The sequence below is a fragment of the Rutilus rutilus genome, assembly GCF_951802725.1.
Source record: "Rutilus rutilus genome assembly, chromosome: 11".
NCBI lineage: Eukaryota > Metazoa > Chordata > Actinopteri > Cypriniformes > Leuciscidae > Rutilus > Rutilus rutilus.
The window spans coordinates 12467993-12482973 of record NC_140216.1 but is presented as its reverse complement, the minus strand read 5'-3'; the positions used below and the strand labels follow the sequence as shown (position 1 = coordinate 12482973).

The following is a 14981-nucleotide window of genomic DNA, read 5'->3' as shown; positions in this document are numbered from 1 at the left end:
TTAACGCATTTAAAAATGGGTAAAATTAAAAATAGTTATGGACATTCTTTGTTTGTTTTGACTGGATCCTCGGAAGATAGAAGATGACGTCACATTTGCGCGCCGTATAAGGAATACTGTGCAGACGTTCATTCTTATAAATTCATCCTTCGAATTCACGGTAATTAAATATAAAGTAGCGTCTTTTATGGAGCTTACATTTTTTTTAATGAAAACTGTTAAAAGCCCAATGTAACGGAAACATCGATAACGTGTTAAGGTGATGCATTGACTGGAAAGGACATCTGTTGTAACATATAACTGTTGTTTTTCTCTCTTGAGATCCATCGAAATGGCAATATTTCCCAACTCACTGACAGAAGAGGAGGAAGCATTGCAGAAGAAATATGCCAAATTAAAGAAAAAGGTGAAAAACTATACTTACTGTTCTCAATATACGGATTTTCTGTAGGCAAAAATTTGGTTAAAAATAAACCACATTTATTTATATAGCGTTTTAGACAATACAAACTGTTTCAAAGCAGATTCACAGTAAAAAACAAAAACAGTGTTGTGTTAATGTTGCAAAATGTATCAGCCATGAAGCAATTTCAGCTGTAAAGCAGCTCTGCAGAAGACAATCATGTCATTTTTCAGCTCAAGTCAGTTGATTCAATGTTGTTTCATACAGTAGTCAACATTTTAAGTGGTTCAAAACCTTTCATAAAAGTTATGATTTTGAACAATATCCGGTCTTGTATTTGGACAACTTTGATGAACTTTTTTGATCCACTTAAAATGTTGACTAGTACTCCGTGTATAGTCATGTGAAAAAGAAAGTACACCCTTTTGAATTCTATGGTTTTACGTATCAAGGCATATATATATATATAAAAGAAGTCTGGTATTTAAATTAGTTAAATACAACCTCAGATGAACAGCAACCCATGACATACACTTTGTGATTTTTATTTAAGAAAAATAAAGCAAAATGGCTCATATAATAATGAGCAAGACAAAATACTATTGAAGTCCAATTTCACCATATAAGAAAAAAAAAACGTGTTATGGCATACTAATTCATAATTATGACATAGTCAAAGTTATCACATAAAAAGTCATAACTATGACTCATAGTTATGACTTAGGATGTCACCATTTTTTATTACTTATGTTATAATGATGACTTTTACCAAAGCATGATTCTTTTTCTTACGTGGCGGAAATCGGCTTCCATAAAATACTCATATATGCATGTATGTGATATATAAACTATCCATTTTACATGTTGTATTGTTTGCCTTCATTTCACTATATGTAGAAAAAGGCCCTAATGGCTCTGAAGAAACAGAGCTCCACCAATCAGACGAGTCAGACAGGACTGAAGCGCAGTAAGTAAATCTGTGGATCTCTGAAACTTCCAGATGAAATCTGTGCTCTACAAATGATCTCTCTCTCGCTGTCTCTGTTAAGCTTTGTCAGATCAGCCAGTGGTGGACACAGCGACAGCAACAGAGCAAGCGAAAATGCTGATCAAGTCTGGAGCCATCAGTGCCATCAAATCAGAGAACAAGAACTCAGGCTTCAAGCGCTCCAGAACACTTGAGGGTAAACTTAAAGTAAGAGACTTTTTTTTTTTTACCTCATTGATATCATGATTTTTCTATTTGTCATACATAGCTATTACGGAGTTTCTTTGTTTCCCAGGATCCAGAGAAAGGTCCTGCCCCAGCATTCCTGCCATTTCAAAGGAGCATCTCTACAGATGAAGAGCCTCCTGATGTAATGTTGTTTTACACTGTAGAAATGATCTACTCACAGCTGTACATTTCAGTTATTTATTAGCCACAGCATCAAGCAGAGCGGTAACACACTTCCTTATGTGGCTTACAGCTTTTATAAAGTGGTGGCAACAGTTGTTCTAACTCTAATTGATGGAAATAAATGTTGTGATGTTACTTCCACAAGATCTTGTATTGACAGACAGTGCACTCTGTAAAGTCTCCTCCAGCATGACTTTCAATGAATGTAGGGTCTGGACTCAGAGGTGCCAATTCATGTGTGAAAATGATTCTTCAAGCTCTCTCCCAACCATTCTTTCACAATTTGAGCCTGATGAATCTTGACATTGTCTTCCTGGAATATGGCCATAATGTGTCTTCATACATGGTTGTTTAAGAAATGAAAAGCTACATACTACATCAGTTAGAGTTAAAAGAACTGTTGCCAAACATATAACATGCTTCAAATATAATAATCACTGCAGTAATGATCCAATCATAGATAGTGACTTTTTTTGGGCCGGTTGATGTGTCAGTAAACTTGACTTTACATAATGTTGTTTCTTCTCGCTGTAGTCTGCTAAACGAGCCCACAGGAAATCCCTGTATGAGAGGTGAGACTGTCAGATTCAGTGTAAAGAATACTATAAACCGTCATAGAAAAACAGTATTGCAGTCGAATATTAGACTGTTTTTTTTTTTCTGTCCCACAGTTTTGTTCCTGGAGATCGATCTCGTGGTGGTGGTGGTGGTGGTGGTGATGATGAGGGAGGGATGTTGATTCGAGATCCTGAGCGGGATCGGGAAAGAGAGGTAGACTGGGAGAAAGATCGAGACAGAGACAGAGAGCGGGACAGAGAGAGAGACCGTGAAAGAGGCCGGGAGAGAGAACGGGATAGTGAACGAGACAGGAGCCGGGATAGAGAAAGGGACAGAGACAGGGACAAAGAACGCGACAGGGACAGAGAACGAGACAGAGAACGAGACCGAGAGCGGGACGGACCCTACAGGCGTAAGTGAATCTGTGAAACAATAAGTTGATTTTAAATCATTCATATTGCTGTATCACAATGTTTATTTATATTTCATGGATATGCGTTTTATAATACTAAATGATAATAAGCTTTGTTCTGTTGAAAGTCTGGAAGTCTAATTATCTTCTGTAATGTTGTTCAGGGTCAGACTCCTATCCAGAGCGCAGAGGGGTGCGCAAAGGAAACACAGTGTATGTATACGGCACAGGTTTAGTGGAAGACAGTTTGCGCTCAGCCTTTGCTCAGCATGGCAACATCATCGACCTTTCAATGGACACACCACGCAAGTACGATTGTTTTCTGATCCTTTTGGACATTTGGAAAGGGAGGAACTTACTCACTTGATTGTCTATAGAAAAGCTTATAGGATTGATTTGGTTGAAACAGGAATAAATTGAGCCGGGATCTAGTATATTTTGTAATTTTAGACATCACTAGGAAAGTTTTAATTATAAGTCTTATCTTTTGTAATGGTAGATTTCCAGGGATATATAAGAATACTACTATTCAAAAGTTTGGGGTCAGTAGGATTTTATTTAAATATAAGGCTAAACGGCTGCATTTAAAAATACAGTAATATTGTAAAATATTATTACAATTTAAAATAACTGTTTTCTATTTGAATATATAGTCAAATGTAATGTATTTCTGTGATGGCAAAGCTGAATTTTCAGCATCATTACTGTCTTCAGTCAAATGATAATTCAGAAATTATTCAAATATGCTGATTTATGTTGAAAACAGCTGTGCCTATTAATTATTTTTGTGGAAACAGTGATAAATTCTTTTCAGGATTTTTGTGACAAATAGAGTTCAAAACGGCATTTATTTGAAATAGAAAGCTTTTGTATCCTCATAAACGTCTTTACTGTCACTTTTGATCAGTTTATTGTATCCTTGCCAAAAGTATAATTTCTTTAAAAAAAAACTTTTGAACAGTAGTGTGTCTGAAACATGTCTGGGAAACCAAAATATATATATATTTTTTTCCTCTGTCTCTTACCAGTTGTGCCTTTGTGACCTTTGAGAAGATGGAATCAGCAGACCAGGCTGTGGCAGAGGTCAGTGGTCCATTCCCTTTATGGGGCCACTTTTTACACTATTGTAGCATCATATTTTTATATTTACAATGCATCTTCTCTGAACCTAAATTCAACATGTTTTTGCTGCTGTTGCTTTTTAAGACCTCCATATGTAAATAACCTCAGTTATGACAGGCTAATTCACATGTAGTCGTTCACTTCGCATGGGGTCAATAAGGACTAGTCATAATCCATCCTTGTTTTGTTAATCCATACTTGAAGTTGATTCTATATTTGCTGTATACAAGGCCATAGCAGAAAAAATATTTTGTCTATCCAAATTGTGTCCTTATATTTTAATCGTTTTTTAATTTGTTTTATTTCATTTTTAATAATTTTAGTATATCAACTTCTATTTCAGCTTTATTTCAATTACCGAAAATTAATTTGAATGGTTCTGGTACATTCGAAGCCAACCACACAAGTGATAGTTACTTGTGAGCTCTCGCCTACTACTTTTATGGACAGTCGTGCAAGCTCTAATGGTCAAGTTTTGCAGCTTAGCATCCATAAATAGTCTGGTGTGGACTGTGGAGCTTTGTATTGTGTATATTCAAGCTTGTCTACATTGTACATCAACACTCCTGTATTACAAATGCACGAGGAAAATCCTGTTTTCTGTGATATGACCCCTTTAAAGGTGTTGGGATTTAACACATCTTTATTTAATCACTGAAAGAAACCCTTTTTCCACTCTTTCTGCTTCTCAGCTGAATGGCACTACTGTGGGTGACATCAACATCAAAGTCAGCATTGCCAGGAAGCAGCCCATGCTTGATGCCGCCACAGGGAAATCTGTCTGGGCCTCTCTTGGTAAATAAGGACATTTCACAGGAAAAAACTGTCAAGGAGACTGAGTGTTGCACACTTGACTAACCAATTTCTCCTTTTCTATCTCCATCCTTCACAGCTGTGCAGAACAGTGCCAAGGGCTCGTACAGAGACAAACGGAGCCAGGTCGTCTATAGCGAAGATTTCCTTTGAAAACAGTTGTTTAGCACATGATACATTTCTAAAGAGGTCCAGCATCAGATTGTCTACTTAAAGCAGACATTTAGTTTTTCTTCTTACTTTTCTGTAATTTTCTTAAGTAATTATTATGATGTTTGAGCTTGTTTACTGCTCAGTGTCTCTGGACATTTAGCTCAGTTATGGTTTATGTTGTTGTTGTTCAATAAATCAATCAAACCATCTACATGTGGTGTGACACTTTACAATCTGGACAAACTAACAAATCGTTACCTCAGTGAAACAGTTTAACAGGCAGAAACTATAAGCTTCTTTTCAGGTGACATCAAGCTAATCTGTGCTTTGTATGGATAGTTGTGTATATGAATAATAACCGATTTACAGCAGTCCTCTGCTGTGTGGAACAAGCTCCTCCCCTCAACAATCCACAACATTAGATGCTATTGATGAAATGAGCTCTGGTTCAGACATTGCAGTGCTCTGGTTTTGCCTAAAGGGAAACAATACAAATACAGAGGCATGCACTGTTATATAAACCCTGTTTAGCATTTCACAACTAGTTGGAAGGAACTGGAAAAGGGAATAGCAATAGGTTGTTTCATCTCTCCCATCCTGTTTACGGCAATGTCTGAAATGATCTCAGTTGTGACAAGATATGGTGAGATTGCCAGCGTTACGCAGCTATATGAATGGTGTTACAAGTATTAGACAGCTGCATATACAAACTGACAAAAACATGGCCTTTCTATTCATAAAGGAGTGAGAAATGACCGGATATCATTCAATGTGGAGGGGGACAGTATTCCAGAAAAGGTACAGAAGCACGTTGTCTTTCAGACGTAGCACTGTCTAGAAGAAATGTATAACAGCTGTTATCACTTTGGGATACAAACAGGAGAAGTCACATCTGGAGCTGCAGAAATCATCAGATCAGTCAGTAAGAGGTGGCCAGGCTTGCATCAGAACCGGGCATGCTTTGAAAGCGGAAGAGATTGTGAACCAGGCGGTTTTAAGGCTGAAATATCAAGAGATTGTTGGAAGAACCCAGATAGGAAGAGCAGGTTGTGAACTGGAATATAGCTTTCAAATGTTGGACAGCAGCCTCTAGGAAGCTGAGGAAACCAATGGTGGTGACTGGATATACTGGAAAACATCTGTTATCATGTACTGACCCTCATGTCATTCCAAACCTATATGACTAATTTTATTCTGTGGCACATAAGGTATTTTGAGAAATATCTCGTGTTTTTTTTTTTTTTTTTGTCCATTCAATGGAAGTCAATAGTGACCAAAGCTGTTTGTTTTTTGTATTCCGCAGATGAAAGTCATAAGTTTGTAATGTAATGAGGGCGAGTAAATAATGAAATTACACACTTCGCCTTTAAGGTGACCGGCAATGTAAAATGAATTCACAGCAAGAAAAAAACTGTTGGAACAAAAGCTTTTTAATAAGGCTTTCATAGAATTGGCGACATAGACACTAAAATTGCACTACAGCAAAAATAACAAACACGTTTTCTTACTTTCCTTATCACGCACAGTACTAATTCATGAACATTTTGTTTGTATTAAACATGTTTATCACTCTTACAAGCAATAGGTATGCTAGACCTTCCCTTGGTGTCCTTTATTGTCTGCTCACTTGTAGTAAATTACCTTTAACCTATAAAGAGAAACAGAAAACCGAAGTATTTGAGCTCTTATGTGGTATAAACAGATAGTTCACCCAAAAATGGAAATTCTGTCAATATTACAAAAGACAAGAGTGTTGAGGTTCAAACATTATTTGGACACAAATAAAAAAACACCAGGACACTTCAAAAAAGTCATTGAGGTTTAGAACAACATAAGGCAGGGGTCTCCAACACGTCACTCATGGCCTGATTTAAAGGTATAGTTCACCCAAAAAATTCTGTCATCATTTGCTCACCCTCAAGTTGTTCCAAACCTGTATGAATTTCTTTCTTCTGCTGAACACAAAAGAAGATATTTTGAAAAAAATTGGGTAACCAAACAGTTGATGGGCCCCGTTGACTTTCATAGTATTTTTTTTCCTCCATACTATGGAAGTCAATGGGGCCCATCAACTGTTTGGTTACAACTTGAGGATGAGTAAATGATGACAGAATTTTCATTTATGGGTGAACTATCCCTTTAAGGTAGCTCGCCAAGACCTTTTCATCCAATCAGACTGAACTAATAGTGTCCCACCCCCCTCCAATGCATATGAGGTATTTTGACAAAGTATTTGACATATCAGCCATGAGATTATTTATTTATTTATGAACATGCAGATGTAATTACAATATAAAAGAATAAAAACCAACAGAAGAGAAAAAACCTTATCGGGACATTGAAGTTTCAATCAGCATCATCACGCTCATATGGCTACAAGGCTTGTTCGGGATGAGTAAAGACAGCGTTCAAGCTAAGAAAAAAACAACAACAAAAAACACTATTTTCATGGGTTATTGTTAATTTGAGAGTTATGATACATTCGTTAAGAGATTTAAGTGTTGAATAACATGAGTAGCTCTCAGCCACTTTAATTTTTAAAAAGTAGCACTCAAATGAAATAAGGTTGGAGACGCCTGACATAAGGAAATTGTAGAATTTCATTTTTGGGTAAACCGTCCCTATAAGTGAATATAAAGGCCAATTCACACCGCACTGACAGACGGCGACCAACACAAGCAATCCCCAGATGACAGTACGTCCCTTCTCAGACATTCTGCTACCCGACAAATGCCAATTGAACATGCGAAAACAAGTGTCGACCAGTGCCAACAACGGCAAAACCCAGAGAAGTGTCTGTTGCCCTTGGTCAGTGCATGTCGGTGCAGTGTCAATTGGTCTTAACAAGGGCACTATCATTCAGTTTCTCCAGGCTAAAGAGCAAATGCTTTGGCAGTGTTTGGCCTGCACAATGACGATTCGAAATAATTTTGAAGCAACCATAAAGTTATTATATACTGATTACGAAGACAAACATTTCTTTTCTAATGTGCACTGATAAATTATGCACAATAAGCCTACAAACGTGTATTAAGAAAAAAAAACAAGGTTAATTTTGATTTCATTGTAACAGCCCACACTACCGATGATAAAATGTGATCTAAACTCCTCCCCCAACACTGCCCTCATTGTTTCGCTGCATCTCCAGGTAGTTTTGGGCTGTGGTCCTTCCGTGTTGCTCCTTCAGGTGGCGGCGTAGAGCAGGCTTGTGGGCAAAGCTGACGTGGCAGTATGCGCACACGTGCGGGCGCTCCCCGCTGTGCAGGTTCATGTGGTCGCACAGTGTTGACTTCTGAGTGAAGGTCTTGTGGCACAGGGGGCAGCAGTGGAGCTTTGAAGAGCCGCGGTGGACGATCATGTGGCGGTTGAGGTTACTGGAGTGGCTGAAGTGCTTCCCACAGCATGGACACACATATAGCCTGTGTGACGACAGGGAATGCATGGCTAAATCCTGTGTTGAGGAAAACGCTAATCCGCAATGCTCACACACTACTGGTCCTGTTACGCAAGACGTGGATCCCACCACTGCCACGGACTCGTCAGCAGCTCCACGCTCATTTGAAGGCGCCCCGACTCCCATTGCTTCTTCCCCGCTGGAAGCTTCCACACCGAAGTGTGCAGGAGCTCCATCGGAACCGATCTCTTCTCCTTGTCCCTCTCCAGCCCTGTAGTCAACGCGGAGGGTACCGTCGGCAAGATGTTGATTGGACAGGTAATTGGCCCCAAAGTCCGCTCCAAAACTACCCATAATCTCATCTGGGGTTGGAAAGCGCCAAGCTTCCTGATAGTTACCCAAGAGCTTGCGGTCCTTGAAGGTGTACCGCTTTCTGTGTTTAAAGCCTCTTCCTCTGCCTCCCCTGTGCTCTCCGTTGCGTCGTTTCCACACGCGGCCCGGCCCTCGGAGGCCGTTACCTTTGGCTCGCCCCTCCATACTGGGCTCATCCATGCCTGTGTCCAGCTGACAGTGGTCGTCTAATACAACAACAGCTTCTCTGTCTTCCTCCCCAGCACCGGGAGACTTCTCTGGGTCTTGATGTTCATCATTGATGTGCACCTGAAAGATGTCACTTTCATGCCCGTCCTCTCCCTCGAAGTGGACAGATCCATCTGATCCTCTAATCTGTCATGGTGAAAACATAAATTAGTCGAACTTGTTAGATCCAAAATAAGAGCTGATCTTGATTAGGGAAGTTCAAACTGACAGCAATATGCAGCAATGTAACAACCAAAAGTAATTCATTTTAGCAATTTGATGTGACGTATCTGTTGCAGTGGGTCTTTATGCAAATATATGCAACTGAGCAGTTAAGTGTCTACCACATATGGCTGGGCTTTTTTGTGAACATACACAATTTGTCATGATTTTGCTGGCGATGTAAAATTAAGGAACATTGCAGTAATTTTAATGTGTTTTTTATTTAGCCATTAAGTTTTCCAGAAGGCCATTATACAAATGTCAGATCCTTTCTTTTCTCAAAACTCTAGCAATATGTGGTTTTAATAGTGTCTCTATTTAAAGGGGACATATTATGCCCTTAAAGTCTTGGTTTTGTTTTTTGGGGTCCACTAGAATGTCTACTAGTTTTTATACATAAATGTTCAAAAAACATTATTTTTCACATATTTTACGTTATTAAAGTACCTCTCTTCCAAGTCTATCAGTAACGCTATGTTTAGTTCCCTGTGAAGCTATGAATCTCTATGAAGCCCCTCCATAAGAAAAGAACAATGTGCTCTGATTGGTTGGCTGGACTAGTGTGTTGTGATTAGTTAACCGCTTCGAGCGTGTTCGCAACTCAACCAGATATGCTCCTTTTTTGCTATTAATTAAAAACTCTGAAGAATTCCAAAACTCTTTTTTGCTCAAAAATGTTAACGGAAAGCATGGCATTTTTCAGGGACAAAATCATGGAAACATGTTTCATATTCGACTATCCATCAACAGGGACGACTACTACAACCACCAATATCAATACTTGACAAATTCTAGTAATAGGGCTGTCAGTGTGAACGGTCCCTCTGCATTTGCCTTTGAGATTAAGACGACATCAAATCTACATCTTAAAATCCTAAAATGCAAACACATGCATTTGATTTAATCTATTAGCTTCTGAATCAAATCCAACAGATATTTACATGGTGTATGGTCAAATCACTGTCATCTTTGAGAGGGATGTTGGAGAGTTCAGCATCAGCAGCCTGGAGCTCCTTTCCTGAACTGTGCGGGTGCAGCGATGCAGTATCAGAAGGAGATGAAATAGATCCCAGTGAATGGGTACTTCCACTGACAATCACTGGCATAGACTGAGGGTCTTCTGATTTCACAGTCTAAATAGATCGTAAGAGTAATAGACAATGAATGAACAAGAACAAAGTGGAAATGGAGGGAGGGAGTGAGAAAGAATTGCAATGTTGCACTGTGTTTTTGCATTACAATAAGTTTTTATATAGATAGTTCAGCCAAAAAGAAAAATTCTGTTATCATTTACTCTCATGTCGACCCTCGTGTCATTCCAATTATGTTATCATTTACTCTCATGTCGACCCTCGTGCCAGTCCAATTGTGTTATCATTTACTCTCATGTCGACCCTCGTGCCAGTCCAATTGTGTTATCATTTACTCTCATGTCGACCCTCATGTCATTCCCTCATGTCATTGCAAACATCTTTAGCAGTTGCCTTTTTTTATTGAATCAAACAATCACCATGGGCTGTCAAGCTCCAACAAAAACAAAAAGTATAAAAGTGGTCATTTCAGTTTTATTGTTTGTTGTATTTATTCAGTTGTATGGTTTCAGTTAACTGCAGACAGTAGTTGAAGCTTTTGCACCGGATGAGTATTATAGTTCCAGTAATATTGGCGGAAGGACCAGCTTTTTGGCGTGTTTGCAGAGCAGGAACTGGGAACGAATTTTTAGCTCCTACCCAGCACAATAGTAACTAACAGTGATGTTGGCCATACGAAATACCGGCACACACTATTTAAAAAAAAAGCTGTATAAACTCACAGTTTACAACATATACTTCCATCACAAACTAACTACACGAACATAGAAAACAGCGATAGATAGCATTTACCTGTCGCCTTTGTCTGCGGCATTGTGTTTTTTTCACAAAGAAATGTAGCACTGTAAGTTGTCGAAGGATATTTAGTCTTTTAGCCCTCCTTTTTCCTTTTCAATCACATAACTTATACATCTACATTCCATCTCCGATATCACAAAGCCCACAGCACACAGCAAAATCCCAGCTCAGATCACGCTGTCCTCCATTCTCCAGTTGTTGACCTTGAATGCCACGCTTAAATGACGTCACTGTCGGCTGGCTTACGGCACTTCAGAGTTCCTACTGCCGGTGCGAATGCAACCAGGAAAATGGACCTAGGGGAACATTTAGTCATTGGAGGACTGCCCTGGTGGCTAGTTCCTATAACTGAGTTCCTATAACTACCAGGTGTGAAAGCCACTATTGTCAAATACTAACATCTTAAATTTCAGTCAGTTTCTTACACAAAACTAAGACTTGGATAACAAATCTCTATTCGTATGAACCCCTTTTACTAGTCCTTTTTATAGCATGACAGCCTCTGGTCTTTTGCAGAGATTTTGAGAAGCATTTTGTCAGTTAGAGCTTAGAGTGCCTCAGCAGATGATCCAGAATGTGACAAAACGTCAGCCAAAGAGGACCCACGTCACACCCCTCCTGATCTCACTGCACTGGCTCCCAGTTGTGGCCAGAATCAAATTTAAGGTTTTGGTGCTGGCTTTCAGGACTGCCACTGGGACAACACCTTCCTACCTCAATTCACTCTTGCAAGTGTGTGCTCCCACCCGCCAGTTACGGTCACTGAATGAGTGGCGCCTTCTTGTTTCCTGACAACAAGGCACAAAGTCACTCTCCAAAACCTTCACTCTCTCTGATCCTCTCTGGTGGAATGAGCTGCAAACCTCCACCCGAGCAACTGAGAACATCACAACTTTCCAGAAACAGCTGAAGACACCTCTTCTACAAGCATTTAACCATTAAGATGCGGTTTGGTCGATCGGATCACAAGTGGACGAGGGAGATACATTCCCGTTTACACCTGGTGTTTTAATCCTTCTATTTTGTCCACTTTCGACCACTTCTGTCCTGATTTGTTCGAGGGGAGGGGGGGCTTTTATCTTTTGATCTAATGGACAAAATAAGCTGCAGCAATTACATATGAACGCGAAAAGAGACGACTGAAAATCATACGGAGAGCAGCAGCTTCTGTTTCTGCTCTAAAAGCCGCAAGACCACTGCGAATGCGGTGAGTGCGTGTTAGAAATGGTGAGAGAACATTGTGCTTGGTACGTTTTTCGTCTTCAAACCAAACTTCAGCCGACAAAGATTAAATCCTGTTTGGCTAGCGCGCTTCCCATAATGCTAGGTCAGTAGGCAGAAAGTAAGCACAAAAGTCTTCATACGACACAATCACCGTCTACACCATGATAGCAATCCGTTTGAATGCATTTTCGACTACCACTGGAAGCGGTCGAAAGTAGACAAGATCAAAACTTTTTAGACCCCGTTTACACCTGTATTTAGCATCATCCACTTGTGATCGGATTGATGAAAACGCTTCTTAATACCAGGTCTAAACGGGGCCTTACACACACACACAAAATGATCTTAGTTTTATTATCTTCTCTGCATTTCTCCCCTGCTCTATCCTGTTTCCTAATCTAGCTTGCTAATAAACCTGGGATTGTATACTTTAAATATTGTTGGCTCTGTGACTAATTGTTTACGTTCCTCTATTGTACATTGCATTGCATAAAAGTGTCTTCTATGTAAATGTCTCCAAGACAGGATTTTTATTTCTGGATGAACTATTTCATTAAGAGGAAACAAGGTCTGTAATAGTGTTTGAGTTTGGAATACTCACAACTGGGCTGCGACTCCGGGGCTGCATGTACTGGCTCAGGGCTCCTCTGCATTTCTCCACCACATGCTCCATCTGCAGGTAGCTGGCTGCGGTCAGGTAGTTCACAATTTCTCTGGCACTGAACTGCAGCATCCCTGTGTAACAGGACTGGAGGAGTTCACATACTACCGTTGAGCTGTGCAACATCGACACCTGCTGAACAGAGAGAGCATTAGTTGATAGAATTGCAAAGAAGCGTAGCGACAGATCTTTTCTTCCATATAGTGATCCGAATGGAATGGAAAAAAATGTAAGGCAGGGACCTGGTTCTATTTATTGTTTGTTGTATGAATGGAGGCAGATCTAAATGTGAGCTTGCAGTCGATTGTAAGAAAGGGATGGGTTTAATTGGACTAAATGCTTGAAAAATGTCAGCACACATCACCAGTAAGAAGTCTGTTGTTTCCTTGGAAAATCGAGTGCATTTAGAAAATAGATAGGGTGAATTTTCATTTCATGCCAACTTTAAAGGTGTGTAAATTCTGCATCACAAGCAATGCCAAACAGAAATGAGATTGATGCCATATATAGATTGATTTCAAACGTTTCATGTCATGCCACTGATTAAGCCAATTTTGCTGTTATATTCAGAAATTAGAAGTGTCCTTGGACGGATGGATGGAAAGAATGGCATCAAAATAATTGTACACTAACTGGTAGCACACACATTTATTAGATCCACTAGATAAAAAGTCAAATGGACCAAAGCAACACTAATGATACAGAAGAAAGGTCAAATGGTTCGCTTCTGATGAACCTCTAACTTGGTCATTCTGATTGTATGAGAAGCTGTTCACCTGTAGCTCTGATGAGGGGTTCAGGAGAAACTGGTCCCTGAGAAATGCAGAGCAAGCAGCCAGCACGACCTTATGACCCCTGAACATGCGCCTGCCTCCCGCCACGATGGTGACGTCACAGAAGTGCTGCTGTGCCCGCAGGGAGTTCATGTTACTCAGGGTGTTGTCTCCATGCCCGGGCAAACGGAAACTCACCACATCCACATTCATGTTTTTCTACAGGAAGCTAAAGGGAAAACACACACACATTTACTTTATATGCAGTATTATATATAAATACAAACAAAACAAATGCCCACACTTATAAATGAATTAGCAAGGTATCCTGTTGCTGCTAATAAATTAACTAAGGGATTTCCATCAAACAGTAAAAAGCTTTCTGAATAATTCTGTTATTTTGGTAACACTTTATTTTAAGGTGACATAGTTACTACATGTTCTTACTATAGTATTAACAGTAAATTATGCATAATTACAAGTCACTAACCCTAAACCAAACATTAGCCTTAACTCTATAGTAAGTACATGTAGATAATTAATATTACTCAGTATGTTATTTAAATTTTTTTGTGACACTGAAGTTAAGTTACAATTAAATATTTAATTTAACATAAAAAAACGCATCAGAAACAACATGTCCATAAATATTCTCATAACGTCATTCATTCATATTTAGTACAAAGCAGCAGCACAATTGATTATTGTTATTGCATGTTTATTACATTGTTCTAAAGTAGCTAACACAGTGTATCGTCTTTTGTTCAGACAGACTGTCTAACACAATTCTTCACTACACTACAAACTAATCTGATAAATAACATGAACTTACTTGACAGTGATTTATTGAGAAGAAATCAATAATACAGAACACAAACACATTTATGGTGTATGGTGATCAATCCAGCTTCATCCACATCACTGGAATAGCGAAAACATCAAACTAAAACACTCAAACTGAACTCGTTTACAAAAGTCTGTTGTTTTTATGTGTCTAAGTTCGGTCATACCTACTATATATTTTCTATTTTGCTCCGTGTGTTTTAAAAACAGCTAAAATTGTAACAGCTAAAATTCGCACACTGAAATGAAGTCAGAAAACTAAACAGGAAATTTCGAACCCTAAAGACAATTTTCAAAATAAAAGCCCACGTAGACAACAGACACGACCTTGGTGACTTAACGCTTAATATGGCGGATGTGTTCAAGAGCCGACCGCGCGTTTGTTTACTACTACATCGTGCATGCGCATGAGCTTAAAAAACATTGTTGTTTATATTTTAAGCATATGAATTTGGTTTGACAACTTGTATCCTTTGTATTTTTATCTTAAAATTCAGTAAGCATTTTACTGTCTGTGAGTTTAGTGTCAAAAGGCC

General features: G+C 39.1%; 2 protein-coding genes across 7 annotated transcripts; one reads left to right on the top strand and one right to left on the bottom strand.

The window, feature by feature from the left end:
- The first annotated feature begins 74 nt into the window (after window positions 1–74).
- nelfe (negative elongation factor complex member E) lies at window positions 75–5071 on the top strand. The gene is made up of 11 exons (XM_084423821.1): window positions 75–160; window positions 322–406; window positions 1301–1370; window positions 1453–1598; window positions 1687–1761; window positions 2337–2374; window positions 2474–2772; window positions 2937–3081; window positions 3801–3855; window positions 4587–4689; window positions 4787–5071. The coding sequence occupies exons 2-11, from the start codon at window positions 332–334 to the stop codon at window positions 4858–4860; spliced, it is 1080 nt and encodes a 359-aa protein (XP_084279947.1). The 5' UTR covers window positions 75–160; window positions 322–331; the 3' UTR covers window positions 4861–5071.
- A 1201-nt stretch (window positions 5072–6272) lies between these two features.
- LOC311299613 (uncharacterized protein) lies at window positions 6273–14763 on the bottom strand. 6 transcript variants are annotated; one of them, XM_084423293.1, is made up of 6 exons: window positions 14613–14726; window positions 14435–14523; window positions 13606–13831; window positions 12770–12961; window positions 9997–10188; window positions 6273–8980 (listed from the first exon to the last, which is right to left on the bottom strand). In XM_084423293.1, the coding sequence occupies exons 3-6, from the start codon at window positions 13813–13815 to the stop codon at window positions 7961–7963; spliced, it is 1614 nt and encodes a 537-aa protein (XP_084279419.1). In that variant the 5' UTR covers window positions 13816–13831; window positions 14435–14523; window positions 14613–14726; the 3' UTR covers window positions 6273–7960. The 6 variants fall into 6 exon arrangements, with proteins under 6 accessions (XP_084279419.1, XP_084279417.1, XP_084279418.1 ...); XM_084423291.1 differs by having other exon boundaries at window positions 12770–12964; window positions 14613–14722; XM_084423292.1 differs by having other exon boundaries at window positions 14435–14763.
- Window positions 14764–14981: the final 218 nt, after the last annotated feature.

Excerpts from the sequence above, each read along its gene's own strand:
- nelfe (XM_084423821.1), top strand. The coding sequence starts at position 332 with ATGGCAATATTTCCCAACTCACTGACAGAAGAGGAGGAAGCATTGCAG. Across the intron at positions 407-1,300 it reads ATGCCAAATTAAAGAAAAAG|AAAAAGGCCCTAATGGCTCT; the intron begins GTGAAAAACTAT and ends CACTATATGTAG. Across the intron at positions 2,773-2,936 it reads GCGGGACGGACCCTACAGGC|GGTCAGACTCCTATCCAGAG; the intron begins GTAAGTGAATCT and ends AATGTTGTTCAG.
- LOC311299613 (XM_084423291.1), bottom strand. The coding sequence starts at position 13,815 with ATGAATGTGGATGTGGTGAGTTTCCGTTTGCCCGGGCATGGAGACAAC. Across the intron at positions 10,189-12,769 it reads CCCGGAGTCGCAGCCCAGTT|ACTGTGAAATCAGAAGACCC; the intron begins GTGAGTATTCCA and ends CGATCTATTTAG. Across the intron at positions 8,981-9,996 it reads GTGATTTGACCATACACCAT|ATTAGAGGATCAGATGGATC; the intron begins GTAAATATCTGT and ends TCACCATGACAG.